General features: G+C 39.6%; 1 protein-coding gene across 3 annotated transcripts in view; it reads left to right on the plus strand.

The window, feature by feature from the left end:
* The window catches only part of LOC138760002 (guanine nucleotide-binding protein G(q) subunit alpha), a 226,903-nt gene that overhangs the window by 191,325 nt on the left and 10,782 nt on the right, over positions 1-24,796 (plus strand). For 2 of the 3 annotated variants that reach the window (XM_069930450.1, XM_069930448.1), the window contains exons 5-7: positions 5,465-5,593; positions 6,118-6,247; positions 11,273-11,426. In XM_069930450.1, the coding sequence (XP_069786551.1) occupies positions 5,465-5,593; positions 6,118-6,247; positions 11,273-11,426 (413 nt within the window). Of the gene's footprint in view, positions 1-4,887; positions 5,017-5,464; positions 5,594-6,117; positions 6,248-11,272; positions 11,427-24,796 lie in introns of all 3 variants that reach the window. The other variant, XM_069930454.1, reaches the window with a different exon arrangement.

Below are 24,796 nucleotides of genomic sequence, written 5' to 3' on the forward strand. Positions count from 1 at the left end.
TCAATAATTTGATCCCTTTTAACAATTTTAAAAAAAAGAAGCCAACAAATAGGGAACTTATTTCAATCACATTGAACAAGCACTGAAAATAAAGTAGCCAAAAACAGCTGTGATAATTGAGAGCCAAAACAACTTCCAAAGAGATATTAACCCCTCCTGTCCCCTCCACCCAAAGCCAGACGGGTAACCAATAGACAGACAGCATGCAGCTAACTAAATTACCTATCCCCAAAAATTTCCTGCTGGCAAAATACCTATACTGTATTACAATGAAATCTTGAATGTGTTCTGAATAAGACTAAACAGAGCTAGTCCTGTTAATGCCAAAGACTGAAACTGAGATAACTATTATATTTTCATAATGTTAATAGCACACTTTACCATTATTAAAAAGAGAGAAAACCTTAAAGAATACACAAATATTAAAATATTAATTTTAATAGTTAATTCAGAATCAAAGAGCTGAACATTCTATCAACTAAATGATTTAAATATCAAAAACAAAATCTCTAATCAGAATGTATAAACACTAAGGCATTAACTCATTGAGACCTTATTCTATTAATTAAGCACTAAAAAATTCAAGAAGTCAATCAGCTACATAGAATTAGAGAAACAGTTACTCAGATTCTACCAAGAATTTCTGGCCTTCATCGGTGTAGAACCACTTCTTAGAATTGTCCTTCAGTATAATCCAAAGGCATGCTGGGAAAAACAGACCTGGCTTAACACCTTGATTATAGAATTACAACATGATCTTCTTGTGTTTAGCACATTTACTAATAATCTTGGGAGAATAATTCTCAACGATACCAATCTTCTGACCTTTGTAATCAATTCTTCCTCTGCGACAAGCTTCATGTAATAAAAGGTCTTTAGTTTGAAATTCATGAAAGCACACTACAACAAATTGAGATCTCTGACCGGAGCTGGTTTAGGAACCAGTGATCTATGTGCATGATCTATCGCAGGTAGAGTTTGCAGTTGGCAGAACACCATATTCAAACAATTCTGACAGAAAACTTGCAAAAAATTTAGTAGGCGGCCACCTTCAGTTAACTCTTCCAAGCCCAGAATTCATAAGTTATTTCTTCTGCTTCTGTTTTCTAGATTAATAATCTTCTGGGTTAAGTTTTCATAAGTCTTTGATAAGTTGTACAGAGCTTTTGTGTATCATCCATTCTTCCATCCAAATTACTCGTGAATGTTTCATTACCTTGAATACATTTATCACGTTCTTCTAAGGTTTTTTGAAAAGAATCCAGTTTGGCATCCATCTACTTAAATTCATTTCTGAATTGTTGTAATTCATCAGAGGATTCTTTTCTATGTTGTCGAAGCAAATCCACGATAAACTCCAAAGACTCAGGATGGTCCTCTTTCTTTCTAGTAGCTTTACTCTTTGTAGCCACGTTAAAGACAGTTACAGTCTAGTTAAGTTTAGTAAGCAGTGTGGAGTTTAAAAATAAGGATTTAATAAGGTTGGAAATAGTAAACTGGAGGAACTTCAAAAAGCTGCTACTCCATCAATGGCCAGCAGGGAGTCCCAGCAGTAGATAGTTTCATGTTTCTGGGAGTAAATATTTCTATTGTCTCTACATTTTTTTTAGAAAACTAAGGATGTTCAGCATTTATTCCATATCCTTCAACAACATTTGCTGGTGCATCATCAAAAGCACACCAGCAGGATGCATAACAGAGTGGTATGGGAGCTGCTCTGTCCAAGATTAAAAGAAACTGCAGCAGATGTTGAATGCAGCTTAGAGCATCATGTAGACCTCCCTTTTCTCCATCAACTTCATTTATACCTCCTGCTGCCTGAGAAAGGCAGCCAAATGACTGAAGGACCAGTCCCATTTCAGGCACACTGTCATCCAGCGAGAATCTTCAAGAGTTTGAAATCATACATCAACAAGATTAAATATAGTTTTTCCCCCACATCCATCAGGCTCCTGGACAAACCCCACAATAATGCTTAAATGCTGCCCTTGCTATGCACAAATTGTTCTTTCTCATTGTAACCCTATTCTCTCCAAATGTGCTCGTACCCCTCTACTTTGTTTGACTGTGTGCATGCCAGATTGCTCGTGAAAGAACTCTTCGCACTGTGCCAGATATATTTTTATAACTTATAGCACGGGAACAGGCCCTTTTGCCAAGGAGCCCATGCCACCCAATTAACCTACAACCCATCTGGGTTTTTTTTTGGAGGGGGGGAAACTGGAACACCCAGAGGAAACTAGGTGACAATAAACTTAAAAGTGAACTTGAAGTGAGATAGGGTGAGTTCAGGGTCAGCATGTTCCTGTTAGAATGAAGGACAAGGCTGATAAAATTGACTAATGAAGGGGATATTGAGGATCTGGTCAGGAAAAGGGAGGCATAGGGCAGTGTCGGCAGCTGGGATCATGCGAATCCTTTGAAGAATGTGTAGGAATATTTTTAAAAGAGAAATTAGAGGGCAAAAAGAGAACATGAGATAGGTTTGGCAGATCAAGTAAAGGAGTATCCTATCAGTATATTAAGAGCAAGAGGGTAATTAGAGGGACAATAAGTCCCAATTACGAGATGAGCAAAACCTTAAATGAATATTTCTCATCCGCGTAGGCCATGAAAGTTAGGGAATTCAGGAAAAAGAATGTCTTGAAACATATCCATATTCCAATAGAGGAGGCACTGGCAGTCTTAAAGCAAATAAAGATGACAAACCCCAGGGCTGAATGAAGTTATAAAGCATAGAACAGCCAAAGTAGTCCATTCCAACATCATGATATGCTCCGCTAATCCTATAGTGTTCATGTTCCTTCAAGCCCTATTCATAAATCTGTACAAATGTCTTTTTAATTGTGTTATTTATGCCCACTTCTACAGTTTCCTCAAGGTTATTCCAGATGCAGGCCACTCTCAGAGTGAAAATAATTCCAATCAGATCCTCCTAAATCTTTCCCAATTCACCTTGAACCTATGTTCTCCAGTTCTAGAATCTACTCTGAGGGAAAAAGACTATGAGCATTCACTTAATTGATGTCCCTCATAATTCTGTTAACTTCTTTCACATCCACCTCTCTACCTCCTTTGCTCTAAGGAATAAAGACTCAGCCTATCTAACCTCTCCCTAAAACTCCAAGCAAATCCTTTTTGCACCCCCTCCACACTGCCTTCTTCATCACTTTTTCCACCTGAGTCACCACTTTTGAGGGACTATGCACCTGTACCCCTCAGATTCTATTCTACAACATTGTCCAGTCCAGACCCTGTCATTCACTATGTAAATGCTGTCCTGGTTTAACTTATGGAAGTGCAACACCTCACACTTGTCAGTTAAATTTGATTTGCCACTCCTTGATTCTCCAGGTGCTGTTCTAAACTTGCATATATTTCTTCGCTGGCCACTACACCAATTTAATGTCATCCATGAATTTATTAATCAGGTTAACTGCATCACCATAGAAATATTTCACATAGATGACAAATAGCAATGGACCTCGTACTGACCCCTGTGGAATATTTGTGTCCACAGGCCTCCAATCAGAAAAACATTCTTCCTCTACTATTCTCCTAGGCCAATGTTGAATCCAGTGCGTCAGTTCACATTGGATCCCATGTGATTTAACCTCCCGGACCTGCCTGCCATGCATGTACACAAGTTCCACTACCCTGCCCACATTAATCCTCTCAGTCACCTCTTCAAAAATCTCTGTCAGATTTGTGAGACATGATCTTTCATGCACAAATCCATACTGCCTCCCTCCAATCAATCTATCATGATCCAAATGCCAATAGATCCCATCCCTCAAAATTCCTTCCAGCAATTTTGTAACTACTGACATCAAGCTCACTGGCTTCTAGTTCTCTAGCTTGTCCTTACTACACTTTCTAAATAACAGCATAATACTAACCACCCTTCAGTCGTCCAGCACTTCATCCAAGGTCAAAGATGATGAAAATATCTCAGCAAGGCCCTCTTCAGTTTCCTCCCTAGCCTCCCACATGGTGTGAGGATCTACTTCATCAGGTCCTTGGGATTTGTCCCCTTTTAATATGCTCTGAGTCTGCTAATATTTCCTCCATGGTGCTTCTAATATGTTCATCATCTCATCACTTGTTTCCTCTTATTGTTTGGCTGGCATGATCTCCTCCACAGTAAAGTCTAATGAAAAGTATTAATTCAAAATCCTACTTATGGCTCCAGACAAAGAGGGCCTTGCAGATCTTTAATTGATCCAATTCTCTCCTGAATCACCCTTAATATACCTGTAGAATTTCTTTGAATTCTCTTTTGTCCTGCCTGCCGGCTGTATTTTGTGTTTTCTTTTTGCCTTTCTAATTTCCTTCTTAAGCATACTCTTACACTTCCTGTCCTCATCAAGGGACTTTTTTGATCCAGGCTTCTTAAATCTGACATAAGCCTCCTTTTGATTGACCAAAGCCTCAATATTTCTTGTAATTTTATCTTAAGACATTGTCAGAAGCTGAGAAAGAAATTGCTGGGACCCTAGCAGAGAAAAGCTATCATCGTTAGCCACTGATAAGAGACTGTAAGACTTGAGGAAGGCGAATGATGTGCCTTAATTTAAGAAAGACTGCAGGAACAAACCAGGGAATTACAGGCCATTGAGCCTAAAATTAATGGTGGGCAAGTTTCTGGAGGATATTCAGAATTTATCTGCATTAATTGTCCAATCTCCAGATCAATGATCCAGAATTTGTTCTTAAAATGGAATTAATTCCCTCTTTCTCTGCAAACAAAGTCACTTTAAGAAAACGTTAATTTGTTTGTTTTAATTTTTGCTGAATATTTTCTTATTTTGCTTTACACAAATAAATCAAGGGACTCCATTGGAAGAGCCAATGCATCATATTTAATTTTTTTTTCTTATTTCACAGTTACCTTAGTGATACTGATCGTATTGCAGCATCTGATTATCTATCAACTCAACAGGATGTGCTGCAGGTTCGAGTGCCCACAACTGGCATCATTGAGTATCCATTTGATCTGGAGAATATAATCTTCAGGTACTGATTGGGGCCTGTTGTAAATTTCCTAGGGAGCAGAAGTTGCGTCCTCCCAGTATTTTCTGATTAAACTATCACAAAGTAACAGTAGCAGCAGATCAGTGGCAAACTGCAAAATTTGATTGCTTTGAGATTTATATACATTGTACAATTTCAGCCTTCAGAGTTATCAATTCAATTGAGTTTTTTAAAATTAAAAGTGTTCACAAGATCTATATAATAAAATACTGGGAAAATGCACTCTGTACTCTTGGGAAAATGGCTCAATCTGGTGAGGAAAAGACTTTAAAACATGCCACCATCTTGAATAAGTGGTGTCATCTTGGGGAACTTGATGGAACTCTTGTAGGCAGGTAAAATGGTGATCATAACCCCATTCTATTTTCCTCGCCCAGTCTTCCCTCTCCAATGTCACAATCTTTGCATTCCCGTTTCTCCCTCTCTGTAGCTATCTTAAAGACTTGGACCGTATAGCAGAACCAGCCTATCTACCCACTCAACAAGATGTGCTTCGAGTGCGAGTCCCAACAACAGGAATCATTGAATATCCTTTCGACTTACAAACCGTCATTTTCAGGTAGAAGAAAGTTACTAAACAACACTAACAATTTTGAAATTTGGCCAAAGAGCTCAATTTTGTGTGACTCTGAGCATTAAGTTTTATATATTTGTAAAATTGTTAGAAATTGTTTTAAAATGGCAAGTGCATGCTTCAGAAATTAATATTTACATTACTTTTAAATGCTTAAATTTTTTTTAAATACTGTGTCTAACCTAAAAGTATTTTCACCATATGATCTGATATGTGATAAACAAATGAAAATTACTTGAAGGATAAAACTATTAAACATCAAGGTTTTGTATTTTAAAATGCCATCATTTGAGAAATGAATCTCAAATATCTTTTTTCTTCCAAATCAATGACTAAATTACATTTTTTTAATGCTGCTTCATTAATAATATGAATATTAGCCTTTGCATGTGAAATAAAATTTTCCAAAACTACCTTATTTTGTACACCAGATTTATTGACTGATTATTCGGTTTTCTTGAATTTCCAGACTGGTTCATTTATGATTTGATGTTGTATTGGTCTTTCAGAATGGTCGATGTTGGGGGTCAACGATCAGAACGAAGAAAATGGATTCACTGCTTTGAAAATGTGACGTCCATTATGTTTTTGGTTGCCCTTAGTGAATATGATCAAGTACTTGTGGAATCAGACAATGAGGTGAGTTATTGTGGATGACAGTCCATGTCATCTTAATTATTCTAGTAAGGATTTTCAATCTCTCAGACTTTGATATGTAACATTTTTTTCATTTAAATAAGGCACTGGGCAATGAAAAAAATGCTAGGAAAGAAAAAATACGTGGAAAAAGTACAAGTGATGAGCACCTAATTTAAAGTTAGAGTCTTTATAGGGGAGAAAATAGCAAAAATATTTGTGGAGAATATAAAGATTAAAAGCTGGAGAAGTTCATTTGTTTTCTCATGGAGCAGCCAGATAATATGTTGGGCCAAATTTCTGAAGAAATGAAAGTTGATATGTTTTAGTATTAGAAAAGGTTATGGAGAGATAATGAGGACATAGAATGATATAAGCACTAAGGAAAATGATTTTAACCTATTGCCCACTGGAAGCTAGTGTAGGTTAATGCATAGGAGAAAACTGGGTAGGGGTTTACATGAGTAGATTTGAACAATTGAAACTTGGTCTTGAATTTTGTGTGGTGTGAACAACTGGCCAATTCAAACTCAATAAATGAGCCTGGATGTGCCAAGTTACGGTGAAAGTACTTGGTCTTTGTAATGCAGAGAATATGATGGTCTGCCTCCAGGCTCACTTTCATGACTGTGATTCTCCATCCTCCACCCCAGACCCACTTCAAGCCTTCTTCCTCTTCCTGGATACCTCATCCTGGCCAGCTGTCCACTCTGGACCTTTTTATTTCCAAGTGCCACCAAGACATCAACTACCTCTCTCTCATATTCCGACCTCATCTCCTCAGAATGCTTTGCCCTCCATTCTCTCAGCAACAATCCCAATCACACCATCAAACCCGCAGAGAAGGGTGGTGTGGTTGATGTATGGTGCACTGACATCTCCCTTGCCAAGCCCAGTCAAAAGTTCTCAGACACCTCCTCCTATCAATCCTTCACACAGGATCTCACCACTAATATTCAAGCCACTGTCTCCAACCTCATTACCTCTGGTCACCTCCCCTCTATGGCCACCAACCTCATTCTCTCCCACCTTTACACTGCCTGTTTCTACCTTCTACCCAAGATGCACAAACCCAACCCATTGTTTCTGCCTGCTTCTTCCCCACCGAACAAGTTTAATCTTATCTTGACTCTATCTTTACTCCCCAGTCCAATCTCTCCCCTCCTACATCTGCGATACCTCACATACCCTCCATCTCCTTAATGACTTCAGATTCCCTGAACTGGACCACCTCATCTTCACGATAGATCTCCAACCCTCTATCCCCCATACAGGAGGTCTGAAAGCACTTCACTTTTTCATGGACCAAAGACTTGACTAGTTTATCACTACCCTCCTCCACCTGGCAGAACTTGTCCTCACTTTAAATAACTTCTCCTTTAACTCATCCCACTTCCTCCAAATCAAAGGAGTAGCCATGGGTACCCACATGGGTCCCAGCTATACCTGCTTGATTGTGGGCTTTGTGGAGCAATCCATACTGCAAGCCTACACAGGCAAGACCCCCCTCAACTCTTCCTCTGGTATCTCGATGATTACGTTGGGGCTGCCTCAGGACCCACAATGAACTTGTCAACTTCATCTGCTTTGCGTCTAACTTCCACCCTGATCTTGGGAGACAAACTTTCTACCGACATATACTACAAATCTTCCAACTCCCACAACTTCTGAACTACACTTCCTCACACCCTGTCCCTTGCAAGGATTCCATCCCCTTCTCTCAATTTCTCTGTCTCTGCCACATCTGTTCCCAAGATGAGGTCTTCCAGTCCAGATCTTCCAAAATGTCTGCTTTCTTCCACAAACGTGGTTTCCCCTCCACCACTTCACCCTCATCTCCTCCGTTTCCCGCTCATCTTCTCTTGCCCCAGATGCAGCAAACATAGAATCACCTTCACCCTCATCTACCACCCCACCAGCCTCCACATCCAACATATTATCCACTGGAATTTCTGGCACTTACTACAGGATCCCACCACCTGATGTATTTTTCGTTCATCTCCCACCCTGGCCTTCCACAGGGACTGCTCCCTCCGGGATTCCCTTATGCACTCATCCTTTCCACCCATCGCACCCTGCACCTTCTCCTGTGCCCGCAGGTGGTGAACATGTGCCCCACACCTCCTCCATCACCATGGTTCAGGGCCCCAAACAGGCTTTCCATGTGAAGCAACACTTCACTTATACATCCAGAGAACTTATCTATTGCATCTGGTGCAATACATTGTCTGGTACATTGGAGAGACTGGTAGCAGATTTGGAGATCGATTTGCTGAACACCTTTTCTCCATCGCAACAGCAGCGACCTCCCAGTAGCCATATCCTAGTCACACTCCCACACTCATATGTCTCTCCATGGCCTTGTGTACTATCCCACCCAGACCACCTGCAGATTGGAGGTACAACACCTTATTTTCCTCTGGGCACTCTCCAGCCAGATGGCAGCCGCTTTAGTTGCCCATTCAGAGCCAGCTCTTCAGCGCTTGATGTCCTGCTTTGCGGAAACTGCCAAAATGTTTGGCCTGGAAGTCAGCCTGAAGAAAACTGAGCCAGCTCCCCACCATGACTACCAGCCCCCCCACATCTCCATCGGGCACACAAAACTCAAAACGGTCTATCTCGGCTGCACCATTTCATCAGATGCAAGGATCGACAATGAGATAGACAACAGACTCGCCAAGGCAAATAGCGCCTTTGGAAGACTACACAAAAGAGTCTGGAAAAACAACCAACTGAAAAACCTCACAAAGATAAGCGTATACAGAGCCGTTGTCATACCCACACTCCTGTTCGGCTCCGAATCATGGGTCCTCTACCGGCATCACCTACGGCTCCTAGAACGCTTCCACCAGCGTTGTCTCCGCTCCATCCTCAACATCCATTGGAGCGCTTTCACCCCTAACGTCGAAGTACTCGAGATGGCAGAGGTCGACAGCATCGAGTCCACGCTGCTGAAGATCCAGCTGCGCTGGATGGGTCACGTCTCCAGAATGGAGGACCATCGCCTTCCCAAGATTGTGTTATATGGCGAGCTCTCCACTGGCCACCGTGACAGAGGTGCACCAAAGAAAAGGTACAAGGACTGCCTAAAGAAATCTCTTGGTGCCTGCCACATTGACCACCGCCAGTGGGCTGATATCGCCTCAAACCGTGCATCTTGGCGCCTCACAGTTTGGCGGGCAGCAACCTCCTTTGAAGAAGACCGCAGAGCCCACCTCACTGACAAAAGGCAAAGGAGGAAAAACCCAACACCCAACCCCAACCAACCAACTTTCCCCTGCAGCCGCTGCAACCGTGTCTGCCTGTCCCGCATCGGACTTGTCAGCCACAAACGAGCCTGCAGCTGACGTGGACTTTTACCCCCTCCATAAATCTTCGTCCGCGAAGCCAAGCCAAAGAAAGACAACTTTCCACTAAACCTGCTTGCCCTTGCTTTCCCCTCCTCCTTTCCTGTCTTTACAGTTCTTCCACCCACCCAGCCATCCCTCCTCCCCCTCATTGCTGCTGTCTCCTCCCTTTCTCCACCTATCATCTCCTACCTTTGCCATCCATTCCCCCCCCCCCCCCCCCCACTCATTTGTTGGGACACCTGCTGGCTTTTTCTCATACTTTGATGAAGGGCTCAAGCACGAAACATTGGTTATCTATCTCTGGCTTTGCTATATAAAAGACACTATTTGACCTGCTAAGTTTCTCTAGCATTTTGTGTTTTTACTTCAACCACTGTGTCTTCCGATTTTTGCGATTTACATATGACAAGGATGTTGGCCAGGCTGTAAGATCAGATTTTTTTTTATCCCCCAGCAAATGCTAAAATTTTAAACAATTTGATTACCATAGGGCCACTGATAAATATTTATGATTCAAAATGTCCAAACTTAAGTTCATTATCACATAAATAAAGCACAGACATTTTGCACTAATTATAGTAATCCAGAAGTCATTTATGTTAAGTGCATTTAAGAACTGGAAATGTAATGTTATTTTCAATATTTTCTCATGTACTTTTCTGACCGGATGCCCTCAACATTGTCATGCAATGGTATCATAAAATATATTGCTTGCCATAACTTTTGGCATTGTTTGATCATAAAGATGACATTTTTGTTTCAGCTTAAAATAGATTCAATGCAGTGTCTTGTTCTATAATTGACAATTGTGCTCTTGCATTAAGGAGGTAGAAATCAATCAGTGTTAACCATTGAGTCATATTGGAATGTACACAATAAGATATTCAGAAATAAAGTTCCATTCAGATGCATATTTTGGGATCCAGTTATTTATTGTGTTAGTTCAAATGAGATTTGCTTGCTGTGAAATGAATTACTGCCTGTGGTCATACTCTATAATTCCTCAAATCATAATTATTAAGGGAAAATGTTAAAATATTAACTACAAATAAAACAATGGCCAGATACAGTATTACAATTGATTATCACATTCTTAATATTCATTTCTGTTTATACAGTGCATGTACTTATGTCTATAAATGCACCCGAAAAAATTAATGCATTCATCTAGATCTCCAGAAGTTATCAATTCCTGACTGAAACATTCTCTGTAGTGATCTGTGGAGTGGTAATTTCAAAATCAAACCCATAAAGTAAACAGCATGAAGCAGAGCATGGGTGGGTAAATGGAGTTCAGGTCAAGGTCAGCAGTGACTTTAGTAACTGGAACAAAAGGGTGGAAAACCTACATGTATTTCTTTTTTTTCTAACAGATCTTTCCAATGCTTTCTCTTTAAGCCGGCCTAGTTATTGGGACTCTTAATGGCAAACAGATTTTTGAATAGATGCAATGAATGTGAAATCCTACATATTCATAATATTTATTTCCACACAAGTGATTGTGCATTTTTTAAATATTATTGGAAAGAATTTCTCATTGATAGTAATATTAAAATTGGCATAATTGATTTGTTGTAAACAAATATTCCTTCATTGGTCTTGAATTTTCATTGTTAAAAAAATAAAGATCGGTATTGTCTTCTGATTTCTGATATTGTCCAAATATAATTCATTTCAGAATCGAATGGAGGAAAGCAAAGCACTATTTAGAACAATTATCACATACCCCTGGTTTCAGAATTCCTCAGTCATTCTCTTCTTAAACAAAAAAGATCTTTTGGAGGAGAAGATTATGTATTCTCATCTGGTTGACTACTTCCCAGAATATGATGGTAAGTTAATTGAAAGGAAGATAATTACCATAGACATTTCATTGAAATACAAAAATGACGGTAATATCCTGATAATTATTGAAACAAATTATCAAATAACAAGATAGATAGAACAAGTGTCTGTCAGCTTCCTAAAACCGTATGGTTTCAAACCATATTGTTTGCTTTCTGGCTCAACCAGGAACTCTGGAAAATGTTAATGATAAAATAAGTTAGTAAATGCAAAGGGAATGGGAACAGGAAGAAAGAACAAAAAGGGAAGGCATTTGATTGGGTGATCGGAAGAGGTATTAAATGACAGATAGGACAAGGGTAATAATAGGATTGGTAGAAAATCAAAAGATGCACCTGGAAGAGGTATTAACATAAAAAGCTGAATCATTTGATCAGGCTTTGTGGGGAACTAATGCCATTTACCCAGGAAATTCAGCGACTGAGGAATTTATGCATGAATGAAGAAGTCCTGAAACCTGTCACTTCCCACTTTCTACTGCCTTGTTGCAGCGCCACCCCATAGCTCATAGTGGGAAAAGCTCCTTGGAATACCTATCCCTGGATGGTCTACTGCCGAGAGTGCTTTACCTTTCATTTCAATGGAAAGGACTCGCTAAGTTGTTTGTGTTCTTAAGTACTTCAATATTTTTGATACTTTGCATAATTTGTAGTAAGTGATAAATACTTCTGATAATTATGCTGGGATCATGGGATTCATCGATGTTCAGTTTTACAACTGTTTGATGATTAGATAACATTTAATCAAGGAAGACCCTGTTCTGCACAAAGCTTCTTCATGAACAATGAAGCCAGCTGCAGATGGTCTGATTGCAAATTCTGGATTATTATTGGAAGTTGTTGAACTTAATGTTGAGTTAGAAAAGTTGTGATATGTTAAGTGCAAATGCTGGATGCTGACCATCGATCCTAAATTGAGCTTCACTGGAGCACCAGTGGAGGCCTATGACAGAATGATTGGAGTAGGAATGTGTTAGAAATTTGAAACACCAGTTAAGAAAATAGAAGTAGGAATCAGCCAGCTCATCCCTGAAGCACCCTGTTCAGTATGATCATGGCTGATCTACTCCAGACCTCAAAGCTTCTTCCATGCCATTTCCCCATAAACCCCATTTTGAATTGAATTGTTTATTGTCATGTGTTCTGGGACAAAATGGATAAACTTTGATTTGCATGCAATTCAGACAAACCAACCCATCCTTAAGAACAATAACTGGTGCAAAAATGAAATGAACAGGTACAACAGTGCAACTGCTACAATGAGATAGGATTTGTGAGATGAATAGATTTTTTTTTAACAAATGAAAGGTCCATTCAAAAATGTGATAACAGCAGGAAATAAACTACCTTTGAATCTCGTGGTGCATGTTTTTAAAACTAGTGTATCTTCTGCTGGACGGTAGTGGGGAAAAAGGAGAGAATGTGGCCAGGCATGTTCCTTAATTCAGGGGTGGCCAAACGTTTTTGGTGGTGGGCTACAGACAGAAAAATATAAGGAGTCACAGGCCAAACGTAATTAAGCCTGGAAGATTTCAACCAGTTACGCTGCAAGAAAAACAGCACTGTTTCTATCTATTTATTTGCTTGTTTATTTAATTATGTACTGGCATCTAGTGTTGAAATTTAGAAGTGCAATGGTAGCCTGGTATTGTTCAAAATGGGAACAGCATCTAGTGCTGAAGCTAAGTGCAATGCACATACAATGCAAATTATTGTTAGAGACTATGTTCTCACGGGCCACTTAGAAATGGGCAATGGGTTGCAGTTGGCCCAAAAACTGTAGTTTAGGCTCCCCAACTTTAATCTGTTTAATGCCAGCAGGAAGTGTAGATGGTTTGCATGATGCCCCGAGCTGTATTCACAGCACTTTGCAATTTCTTGTGATTTGGCAGAGCTGTTACCATATTGTGATTCAACAGGACAGGATACTTTCTATTTTTCATCTTTACAATTTGGTAAGAGACACTAGGGACATGCTCAATTTCCTGAAGATTTAAAAGAGCAAAGAATTAGTGAATTAATGATCTAAATCAGTAGTTCACAACCTTTTTCTCTCCACTCACGTACCACTTTAAGTAATTCCTATGGCATAAGTGTTCTGTGATAAGTAAAGGATTGCTTAAGGTAGAAAGAAAAAGGTTGAGAACCACTGATCTAAATGAATGGCAAAATGAAGTTGAAGGGTTCCTGTAGCTATCATCTTTATTTTAAATCTTGACATGATTCCTCTTATTGTTACAAACTTGAGTAATTTATTCAGAAGTCTTAGAACACAGTGAATACAAATTTTATACTTGCAGTAAAACCCCTGATAGCCAGAATTCAAGCAACTAGCAAAATGATTGAGGAAGGAAATAAAAACAATTAAAAGAAATAAGACGCAAGTTTAAAATAGTGAAGTAAATGTTCTCTGAAGTAACACATAAACCTTTAGTGAAGATGGGAACAAATATTCAACCAGCAGAGTTTCTTGCTCATGTTTTGCTTATAGCAACTATTTGAATAAAGTTGTGTGAACAGCATTGCCCAGGATGAAGAGTTGATTGATGCCATTCACTCTTGGGGTGCTTCTCTTAAAGTGTCTCCTTATTCCTGCTTTGTAAGAGTTGCCCTGGTCAGAGGCTTTATCTGTAAACTTGGCGGAGGGGGGTTAATTATCTATAATATTATTGTTCGTCTTTTGGGTGGTTCCATGGAGGGGCAGGAACCTGCAGATGCAGCAATGGTTAAATGTTTTCAAGAATCTGACTGAAAATAAATTAAAATGCTTTAAGGTTCATATATTTGTGCAAGTGAGTTTGTTCAATGTAAATACAGTGTAGTACTTTTGTCTTTGGTCTTTTCAACAGTATATTCTAAATCCAGATGTCTTTGTAGGAGTAAATCTCAAGCGACTGGGAAATATACTTATCCAGCATCTACCAATCCCAATATGTGCCGCATACCAGGGATTTCAACCTGGACAACATGAAATCATATGTTCAAAGTATTGAGAATATTCAAGTCCATGCCAGCAAAAAGACATTCTGACTTCCTGTTCTAAATCAGCCATTCTCAATGGGTGCCCTACAGCCACCCCCTATCCCCAGCCAACCGGGGCCACAGCACATTTAAGACAAAGCCTTCTTTTCACCTCACATAAGATCAATCTTTTCTGTTTTTTTTTTAATGTTGTTGGTAGGAGAGAAGTATGGAAGAAACCAAAATTTAACTGCTTCACGGGGAAGGGGGCCCCGTAAACTGAGCAGAGTCCAAGGTGGGCCCAGAGCTGAAAAAGGGTTGAGAATGGCTGTACTAAATCATGTCTGTAGAGCTCGTCGAAAGAATCAAAGACTTGTTGATCCAAACTAAGGCTTTTATTAGCAAAAGACAGGAGCTCTTCACAGGTGGCTGACCAGTCCGGAATGATCCGACCTGGCTAGGAACACAACCTTTTAAGGCCCAGACAGTAGGCGTGGCTAAGCTCTCAGCCAATCGCTGTAAGCACAGTCTAGATACTGTAACTATATACACTATATACATTGGTGATAGATCTGTACTATCACAACGTCACTTCGTCAAAATACTGGTAAATAGGAAGTTTTGATTCTAATTCTTTCTGGCAATTAATTCCAACCCAACAAAAAAAACATTCAATATTTATTTTCTCTTCTAATTGTTGATTACATTATGATAAACACTTTTTGATTATTGACCTTCTTGTCAAAATAAATATTCACCAGGCCTCTTGTAATTTCAAGCAAAGAGTAATTTCAAGCGAAGCTAAAGACAGTCAGATACTCGCCACATATGGCAGGGATTGCAGTCCATTACATCCTACAAGTCAGGGCCAAACATCAGAAATGGCTGTGATGCTTTACTGTCTGATGAGCTGAACATCTTTTAAGCTCTCTGAAAAAAAAACTCAACAGTACCAATGAGAATCCCCCAGAAGCAAATGACACTGTGGTATTTGTCTCTGAGGCTAACTTCAAGAGGGTGAACCCTGATTGGCGTACTGAGCAGGGTACTGAAAATCTATGCCAACGAACCAGCTGGAGTGTTCACAGATATTTTCAATCTCTCATTGCTGCTTCAAAAGGGCATCAATCAATCAAGAAGAGCACAGTGAGCTGCCTTAAGGACCATCACCCAGGAGCACTCACATCTGTGTGATGAAATGATTTAAGAGGTTGGTCATGATGTTGCAGGCCCAGAGGACCCCAAAACCCAGAAGCAATAGAAATTAACCATGACAAATGGGTACTTCAACAAAAGTTACTTTTAATTTTCTTTAAACATAAAAACAGGATCAAACTTTAACATTACTATTAACTTGCCCTAACTTAATCCCCTTCTAATTCTAAGCGCACGTGTATGTAATGTGTATATGTTCAGGAAAGTTCTTTGATTCACAGTTCAATCTCACTTCTCATTCCTCCAAGTTCACCGGTATTAGGCAATTCTTATTACTGTGCACAGAATTTAAGATTTATGTATTTTCACCAAGCTCTGGTGCTTAAAGATAATTGGTTACTGCTCAGATTTGTTGCTCGGTGAACACACAAACTGATTCCCTCTGGTCAGCCACTTCAGTGTCTTGCCAAAGAAACTTGCCCCATCGGGGTTTTCCAAATGATAACCTCTTCTTCTGCAGGTCACCACAGAGTTCCTTTTGTTTCCCTTATTTCAGGTGAAACACTCTCGCCAGCCATTTTCTCTTGTATATAGACCATAAGGGTTTTCAGCTGGCTGAACTCAGAACTCACAACCCATCTTCAAAATAGGGTTTAAATAAGATGCCACCTTGCCATGACTGCAGAAACCAATTTTTTTTTCTCTCTCTCAGAGAAAGCCTGTTTGATTTCCTTTCTTTCTCTCTCTCTCTCTCTCTCTCTCTCTCTCTCTCTGCTTGCAAAACCACATGACCTTCTTAGAATGGCAATCTGCAACCAGACAGATTGCGGCACCAGTCCCAAACTTCTGAACCCATTCTTCTGTTGCTTTCAAAACAATAATCCATTACTCCACAGCATGTCCAATTAACACCTACTTGTGAAGTCTCTATAGGCATTCTTCAAAGTTTTTGCAAATGCACTCGGAGCCTGGAATGTCTGGTTGAGCAAAGCTCTGGCATTTTAAATGAGATCTGTTTTGTGAGGTGTTTGTGTTTATTTGTGACCTACACTACCCCACAATCTATCTCCTTCAAAAACATATCTATATACAATATAAAATATGAGATATTTCATCACAATGGCTGAATTTACTTGTAGCTAAGTAAAGATCTTGACACACTGTAATTCGCCTACCATCACAATCGCTCCACAGTAGATGCAATCTCACTGGTTCTCCAGTCAGGTCTGGATCACCTATCAAACACAACATGTACAAACAGACTACACTTCATCAACTACAGCATAGCTTTCAACATCATCATACCCTCAGTACTGGTCATAAACCTTCAAAAACTGGGCCTCTCCACCACTACCCCTTTCCTCCCAAGTTTACCCTCGACTTCCTCATTGGAAGACCATAGTCAGTATGAATCAGAAACAACATCTCCTCCTCACTGACAATTATTACAGGTGCACCTCAAGGATGCATGCTTAACCCACTGTTCTACTTGCTCTACACCCATGACTGTGTGGCCAGGCACAATTCAAATGCCATTTACAAATTTGCTATGATGCCACAGTTGTTGGAAGATCACAGACAGCAACAAGGAAGCATACAGGACTGAGATAGGTCAACTAATTGAGTGGTGCCACAACAACCTTGCACTCAATGTTAGTCAAACTAAGGAACTGTTTGTGGACTTTAGGGAAATTAGGAGAACACAAACTCCTCCTCCTCGAGGGGTTAGCAGTGAAATGGGTTAAGAACAAATTTCTGGGCGTAAACATCTCTGAAGATCTGTCGTGGTGCCATCAACTTGATGCAATCACGAGGAGGCTTTACGAGTGGCTTTATTTTGTGAAGAATTTGAGGAGATTTGCTATGTCACCAGAGACTTGCAAATTTCTATTGGTTAACCATGGAAAGTATTCTAACTGTTTGCATCACTGTCTGATATGGAGATGCCAATACACCAGACAGAAAAGATTATAGAGATTTGTGAACTCGGCAGCACCATCACAGACACTCAATCGAGGACATGTACAAGAAGCAATATCTATCTTCGAGGACAGCTTCTTCCCCTCTAGCATCTGATTTCTAAATAGACAATGAACTGCAGCCACTACCTCATTTTCTTTTGCACTAATTCAATTATTTTAAAAATGTAATTTATAGCAATATTTGCTCTTGTAATGTTGCCGCATAGCAACAAATACGTGATATGTTCATGACAATTGATTCTGATTCTGCACAGTGGTCTAGCTAGTGTTTCATTGAGTAAGACCTTTCAGTTTTTGTCATTAATGTACCTTCATTACCATCTTGTCTATCTGTCCTGGGTTTTTTTTGATGATGTGTACTAATAGGACCTCTCCATTTTCTATAAGCCCATTTGTTGCATTTTCTGCTGTCTTATTTGTGCTCCCTAGATGCATTACATTACAGTTCACTGTATTGAATACTTTTGTTAGTTTTTGGTCTTTTTGACAAACCTAGTATAGTTCATGATTGGTGAAAAACATGCTGCATTGTTTTCCTCAGCAATATTGGAATTGATGATTGATGGCTCAGTCAAAGAAATAACTCACAAGGGAATGCAAAAGAAATGGTGCAGAAGATGGAGGAAAGTATTCCAGAATTTGTGGTCGATAGCATGACAAACAATGACACTAAAAATTAGTGTGGGATATAAAAGGGTTCACATAAAGCTGGATGGCTGGAGCAGAGCAATTATTTGGATCATAAGTTTGCATTTCTGTAATGAAAAAGAGTATGGGATGACAAATCAGTATCAAGTTTGCAAACAATTTGATTCAACTTGATACAGTGGCCAGCTAAGGAGATGGAATTGGTTTTGAGGAAATGGGGCTTGTGCTGAAGGGCAAAGACAATAATTTTGATCTTAAAAATGTTTAACTGGAAGAAAGTAAAAATTGATCAGGGATGTGAGGAGTTGAAAGGATGTGGAGAGCTGGTATTAGGTGCAACAAAGTGTTGTTTCTAGAGGTGTGAAACCTCATGTCCTGTTTTTGGATAACGTAATTCAGTGGCATAGAATAGTGGGGAACCCAGAACTAAATGTTAAAGGTCATCAGATTAATTTGTCAGATTAGAGTAGAACCAAGGAAAGGTCCAACTCAGACAACATTTGTCTCATTAGTTCTCTCTTCTTGCGCTAATGCAGATGACTCTTACAAGTTGTTACAATAGAATCCAATAATCCGGAGTACCCTAGAATCTGGACTTTTTGAAAACTCTCAAACGTTTTAAATTTGGCAGGTTTTTGTGTCCGTGTATGCATGTGTAAGCACCACAAATGCACAGTGGCAGCCATATATTCATTCAGGTGCCTTGCTATTCAACATGGGTGATCATTCTCTCCATCCATCATGATCTCTGAACCTACAAATTGTAGTTGTTGCCTCCCCTGTTCTCCTTCCGTGAAGGCTCCATCTTTGAGCTGAGACTGTAATCGATGTTGTGTTCATGATTACACGAGGGAAAAATACTGAAGTGGTTTCCCGTAACCATATATAGCATATGTATTTACAAACCCATAATAATGGATCCGAAAGCAGATAAACTTTGCATGTGAAGAGAAAGAAGAAAATGTTGAAAATGAGTTGAAATAATTAAGAATCTAAAACGTGGTGTGAGCAATACTGTTCTATTAGAAACATGAGACATCAGAAAGTACAATTTATGATATAAAAAACCTACTGCAGAAATGTCCGTGGAAACAGTTATTAAATTTGGAGAACAGAACCATAACTTCAGTCTTCAAGATGTCATGCATGCGCACTATGTTCAAAATAATCTTATCACAAAGAATTACAAAGTTGTAAACAAGGTAATAATATTAAAATATTTAAAGAAAGCAAAAGAAGCATCAATCGATGCAGTAGAAGCTGCAAGTGTTCCACCCTCAAACAGTGCAGCTTTATTCCTCCTTCAATTTGAACCTTAAAACTGCAGCAAATCCGAAAATCTTGACCAACTTAATCCCTGAACAGACAGATTTTTGTATAACTTCTACTGTACTGTCAGAACAATTTTTGTATAATTTTTTGCTTTCAATTAAATATCTCCAGCCAGCTTACTTCGATTGTAAGCATTCAATTTCGCATCCTTGTAATATTGTGACCTCCTGGAATATTCATGTAACATACCTTATTATCGGCTTGATGTTAAAGTTGTACAAAAGTGATTGTTAGATGTTCAAATGGTCAGTTGTTTTTATCTGTTTAAACATATTCTGAGAAACTCACCCAGATATAGTGTACTAAGGAGACTTGTATTATTAACAGTAGCCTTATCTATAGCTCCTTTTCCATTGACATCCCAGTTAATTGGCTGTGCAGTGTCCTGGGATAGGAAGCTCTTTGTGCCGTTTCCACTGGGCCACCCTTAACTGTGGCATTAATTGCTTTTCCACCGAACACTGGTTTCTTCGTATAAGCAAATCTTCATAAAGTGAGTATTCGTAAAGTGGGGTTTACCTGTAATGTGATGTGTAGAAATTTCTTTGAAGAATTAAGCCTGTAGCTATAAAATGAAAAGTAAATTAGAAAACAATCCTTAACCTTTGGGTGGCAGTAGCACCCTGAAAAAGTGATTGTTGTACAAATAATATTAAGGACAAAGCCAAGAAAATGTTCACAAATGTCTAAGTCTTTGGTTTTTAAATTAATTAGAAAATACTGATCAGCCTTCTAGTGGAGCACTGAATGGATGCAGCATTATTGGTTATGAAACTGAACTGAGTTCTGTTCAGATGATTCTGATGGTTTAGATGAGGTAATTTTGACAAATGATTAAAGATCACAAATAAATATTTTGTTGGCATTCCTTCATTGTTGGACACTGACATTAATTTACTGTTGATTAAATTATTGTTATTCTTTATAACTAAACATGTTATTAAGATGAATCCTTGATGCATCAGAAGATATTTCATAAAATGGATGAATATTGAACATTTTGCCCAAAACTTCCTGTGGAGGCAAAATTACATAAATACTAAAGCATTTTCCTCAAAGCAGATATGATGTATGTCAAATCAACAATAAAACTTCGTTTGTTGTGAAAGATTTCCAAGTTAACAGTTAAAAGAAAATCAAATTATCCAAGCATGGTTTTAATATTCCTTAAGTAAATCATGAAAATCTGGAGACACCGTGGATGAAGTAAAAACACAAAATGGTAGAAAAACTTAGCAGGTCAAACATTGTCCTTTTTGTAGCAAAGGTAAAAATATATAATTGACGTTTCAGGCTTGAGCCGTTCATCAAGGTATGGAAGTAAGAATGTTAGCAGGAGACCAAACAAAAGGATGGTTGGTGGGAGGGGAGGCAAAGACAGGAGATGATAGGTGGAGAAGGGATGGAGGGGACAGCAATGATCAGGGGGAGGAGGGATAAATGGGTGGGTAGAGGGGAAGGGAGAGGGTAGAACTGGAAAAACTGGAAAGGGGAGGGGGATAAAAGGCGAGCAGGTTAGCAGAAAGCAGAGGTCAATGTTAATGCCATCTGACTGGAAAGTGCCCAGATGGAAAATAAGGCATTACTCCTCCAATCTGCAGGTGGTCTGGGTGGGATAGTACATAACGCTATGGACAGACAAGTAAATATAGGAGTGTGACTCAGTATTGAAATGGTTGGCTTCTGGGAGGTCTCTGTTGTAGCGGAGTTGCTCACCGAAGCTGAATAAGTTCATCTTTGCTCTCTGAAGCAAGTTCGGTGGGATCCTCTCTCACTGTTCCCCATCTGTTACCCCTGCTGCTCTCAAGCTCTACGACCATATACTCATCCAGACACAATTCCATAGTCATGTTGCCTTTCTCACTAAACAGTTAAGATCAAGGGTGAAGTGCCTGATTATTTTTAGGTGCCGGAGCTGGCAAAATGCCTGCCATTACCTATATCCTCACTTTTATATGTCACATCCAATTTGTGTACCTGCTCATTACATGAATGGGGCAAGGAAGTTGCCCAATACATGAAATGAGCAGGTACACAAATTAGATGAAACATATATATATTTATGTGTACATGAACAGGGTTTCTTATAATGTTAAGCACTAAACCAAGATGGAAGAAATATACAAATTCCAGAGCTGCACAGAAATACATTGATAGACCAAGAAATATATGGGATAATCCATCTTTAGACATGCAAGTCCGATGTACGACCTCGAGCGCATAGTGAAGAAGTGGTAACTAATTTAAGAATCAAATCCCATTTTTTGTCTGAAATAGAAATTGCAGATCATGCTCCCATTCTCTTTTAATCTTATCGAGGCAAACCTGACATGATTTTGAAAGCATATCATATATAAAGATTATTAAACCTTTCTGGTGGGTTGTAATTTGAAAATTACATCTAACATGTTAGATCCACAGGCCATGGAAAAATTTGGTAATTGAACATGTAAAAAAAATTCAAATCTGCAAGTATCTAAAACAAAATGTGAATTTTGTAAATTAAATTTCACTGATAACTGTTCAAAACACGTGAGACAACTGTCAACAAACAAGTGTCAAAAACATTGAATACCATTATCATACCAATTGACAAATGTTGAATCTTATAAAGAAGGAAATACATAATTAGATGATATAAAACATGATGTGGAAAAACCTTTAAAGACCTTGTCTTTAATTTAAAGACAAATTATCCCATATATTTCCTGATCTAAATTCCCGATGTGACAGATGTAATGACGGGAAAGCAACTTTAATGCATGTGTTCTGGTCTTGTTGAGTTCTTGAACCTTAATGGTGGGATATGTTCGTATTTTGTCAATAAATTTATGTGTTAATCTTGAACCTAATCTTTTAACAACTTTGTTTGCAGTGTTAGATGATAGTAACAAGCTATTTTCTTCATCTGATCATCAAGTCATACTATTTACAACTCTTGGGGCATGAAGTGCGATCCTTCTTAGATGGAAAGATCCTGTTCTACCCATTAGTACTCAGTGGTGATGTCAGGTCTTCCCTTAAGTTAGAAAAGATCAGGTATTCCATATTGTATGCTAACATTAATTTTCATAAAATTTGAAGTCCTTTTATGGACTGTTTTCAAGCTCATTAAATCTGTTTGACTTGATAAATGAATGTATTTATTTATGTACATTGTTTTTCCTTCAGTTAGTAATGTTTTTCGATTCAGCAGAGCTACACGACCTTTAATTTTAAGTCAACAAATCCCAAGTTTTTCGGTAGGGCATTAGAGTTCCTTTCTTTGTTTTTTTTTTCCTTTTTGGCATTCTGACAACATTGTATCTTCTTTGGCTTGGCTTCGCGGACAAAGATTTATGGAGGGGGTAAAAAAGTCCACGTCAGCTGCAGGCTCGTTTGTGGCTGACCAGTCCGATGCGGGACAGGCAGACACGATTGCAGCGGTTGCAAGGGAAAATTGGTTGGTTGGGGTTGGGTGTTGGGTTTTTCCTCCTTTGCCTTTTGTCAGTGAGGTGGGCTCTGCGGTCTTCTTCAAAGGAGGCTGCTGCCCGCCAAACTGTGAGGCGCCAAGATGCACGGTTTGAGGCGTTATCAGCCCACTGGCGGTGGTCAATGTGGCAGGCACCAAGAGATTTCTTTAGGCAGTGCTTGTACCTTTTCTTTGGTGCACCTCTGTCACGGTGGCCAGTGGAGAGCTCGCCATATAATACGATCTTGGGAAGGCGATGGTCCTCCATTCTGGAGACGTGACCCATCCAGCTCAGCTGGATCTTCAGCAGCGTGGACTCGATGCTGTCGACCTCTGCCATCTCGAGTACCTCGACGTTAGGGGTGTGAGCGCTCCAATGGATGTTGAGGATGGAGCGGAGACAACGCTGGTGGAAGCGTTCTAGGAGCCGTAGGTGGTGCCGGTAGAGGACCCATGATTCGGAGCCGAACAGGAGTGTGGGTATGACAACGGCTCTGTATACGCTTATCTTTGTGAGGTTTTTCAGTTGGTTGTTTTTCCAGACTCTTTTGTGTAGTCTTCCAAAGGCGCTATTTGCCTTGGCGAGTCTGTTGTCTATCTCATTGTCGATCCTTGCATCTGATGAAATGGTGCAGCCGAGATAGGTAAACTGGTTGACCGTTTTGAGTTTTGTGTGCCCGATGGAGATGTGGGGGGGCTGGTAGTCATGGTGGGGAGCTGGCTGATGGAGGACCTCAGTTTTCTTCAGGCTGACTTCCAGGCCAAACATTTTGGCAGTTTCCGCAAAGCAGGACGTCAAGCGCTGAAGAGCTGGCTCTGAATGGGCAACTAAAGCGGCATCATCTGCAAAGAGTAGTTCACGGACAAGTTTCTCTTGTGTCTTGGTGTGAGCTTGCAGGCGCCTCAGATTGAAGAGACTGCCATCCGTGCGGTACCGGATGTAAACAGCGTCTTCATTGTTGGGGTCTTTCATGGCTTGGTTCAGCATCATGCTGAAGAAGATTGAAAAGAGGGTTGGTGCGAGAACACAGCCTTGCTTCACGCCATTGTTAATGGAGAAGGGTTCAGAGAGCTCATTGCTGTATCTGACCCGACCTTGTTGGTTTTCGTGCAGTTGGATAATCATGTTGAGGAACTTTGGGGGACATCCGATGCGCTCTAGTATTTGCCAAAGCCCTTTCCTGCTCACGGTGTCGAAGGCTTTGGTGAGGTCAACAAAGGTGATGTAGAGTCCTTTGTTTTGTTCTCTGCACTTTTCTTGGAGCTGTCTGAGGGCAAAAACCATGTCAGTGGTTCCTCTGTTTGCGCGAAAGCCGCACTGTGATTCTGGGAGAATAGGGAAGGGATATATCACAACTGTTTTATTTTTGGAAATGTACTTATATTCTTCATATTTGGTACCTTGAATTCTCTATAAAATGTATGCTTGTCCTATAAAACTCAAAAAAGATTGAAAGAGAGAGAAATATAGTGATAGTTAAGACATTAACAAGATTATGACCTATCTCTATATTTCAGAGAATACTTGATACAATAAAACATATAACACCTAATTTAATAATATGACAAAATATTGCACGGTTCCACTCACTAATTATCTGCAGAGGTCTGGTCGATTAATTCCAGTGAGGAAAGGGTTGTCTAATCCCCAAAATGTGGCAATCCACTTTTCAGCAGCTCCCAAAATGGCAGATGAGCTGTGGAAAATTCTACACAGGTTTTTTTCTGGGCTAATGATATCACTGATTATATCTTTTCCTATCCATGTGACAGAAACAGTGATGTATATAAGCCCTGCATACAAGCCTGAAAGTGTCAGTCTTGCATTA

Source organism: Narcine bancroftii, chromosome 1, assembly GCF_036971445.1.
Source record: "Narcine bancroftii isolate sNarBan1 chromosome 1, sNarBan1.hap1, whole genome shotgun sequence".
Lineage (NCBI taxonomy): Eukaryota > Metazoa > Chordata > Chondrichthyes > Torpediniformes > Narcinidae > Narcine > Narcine bancroftii.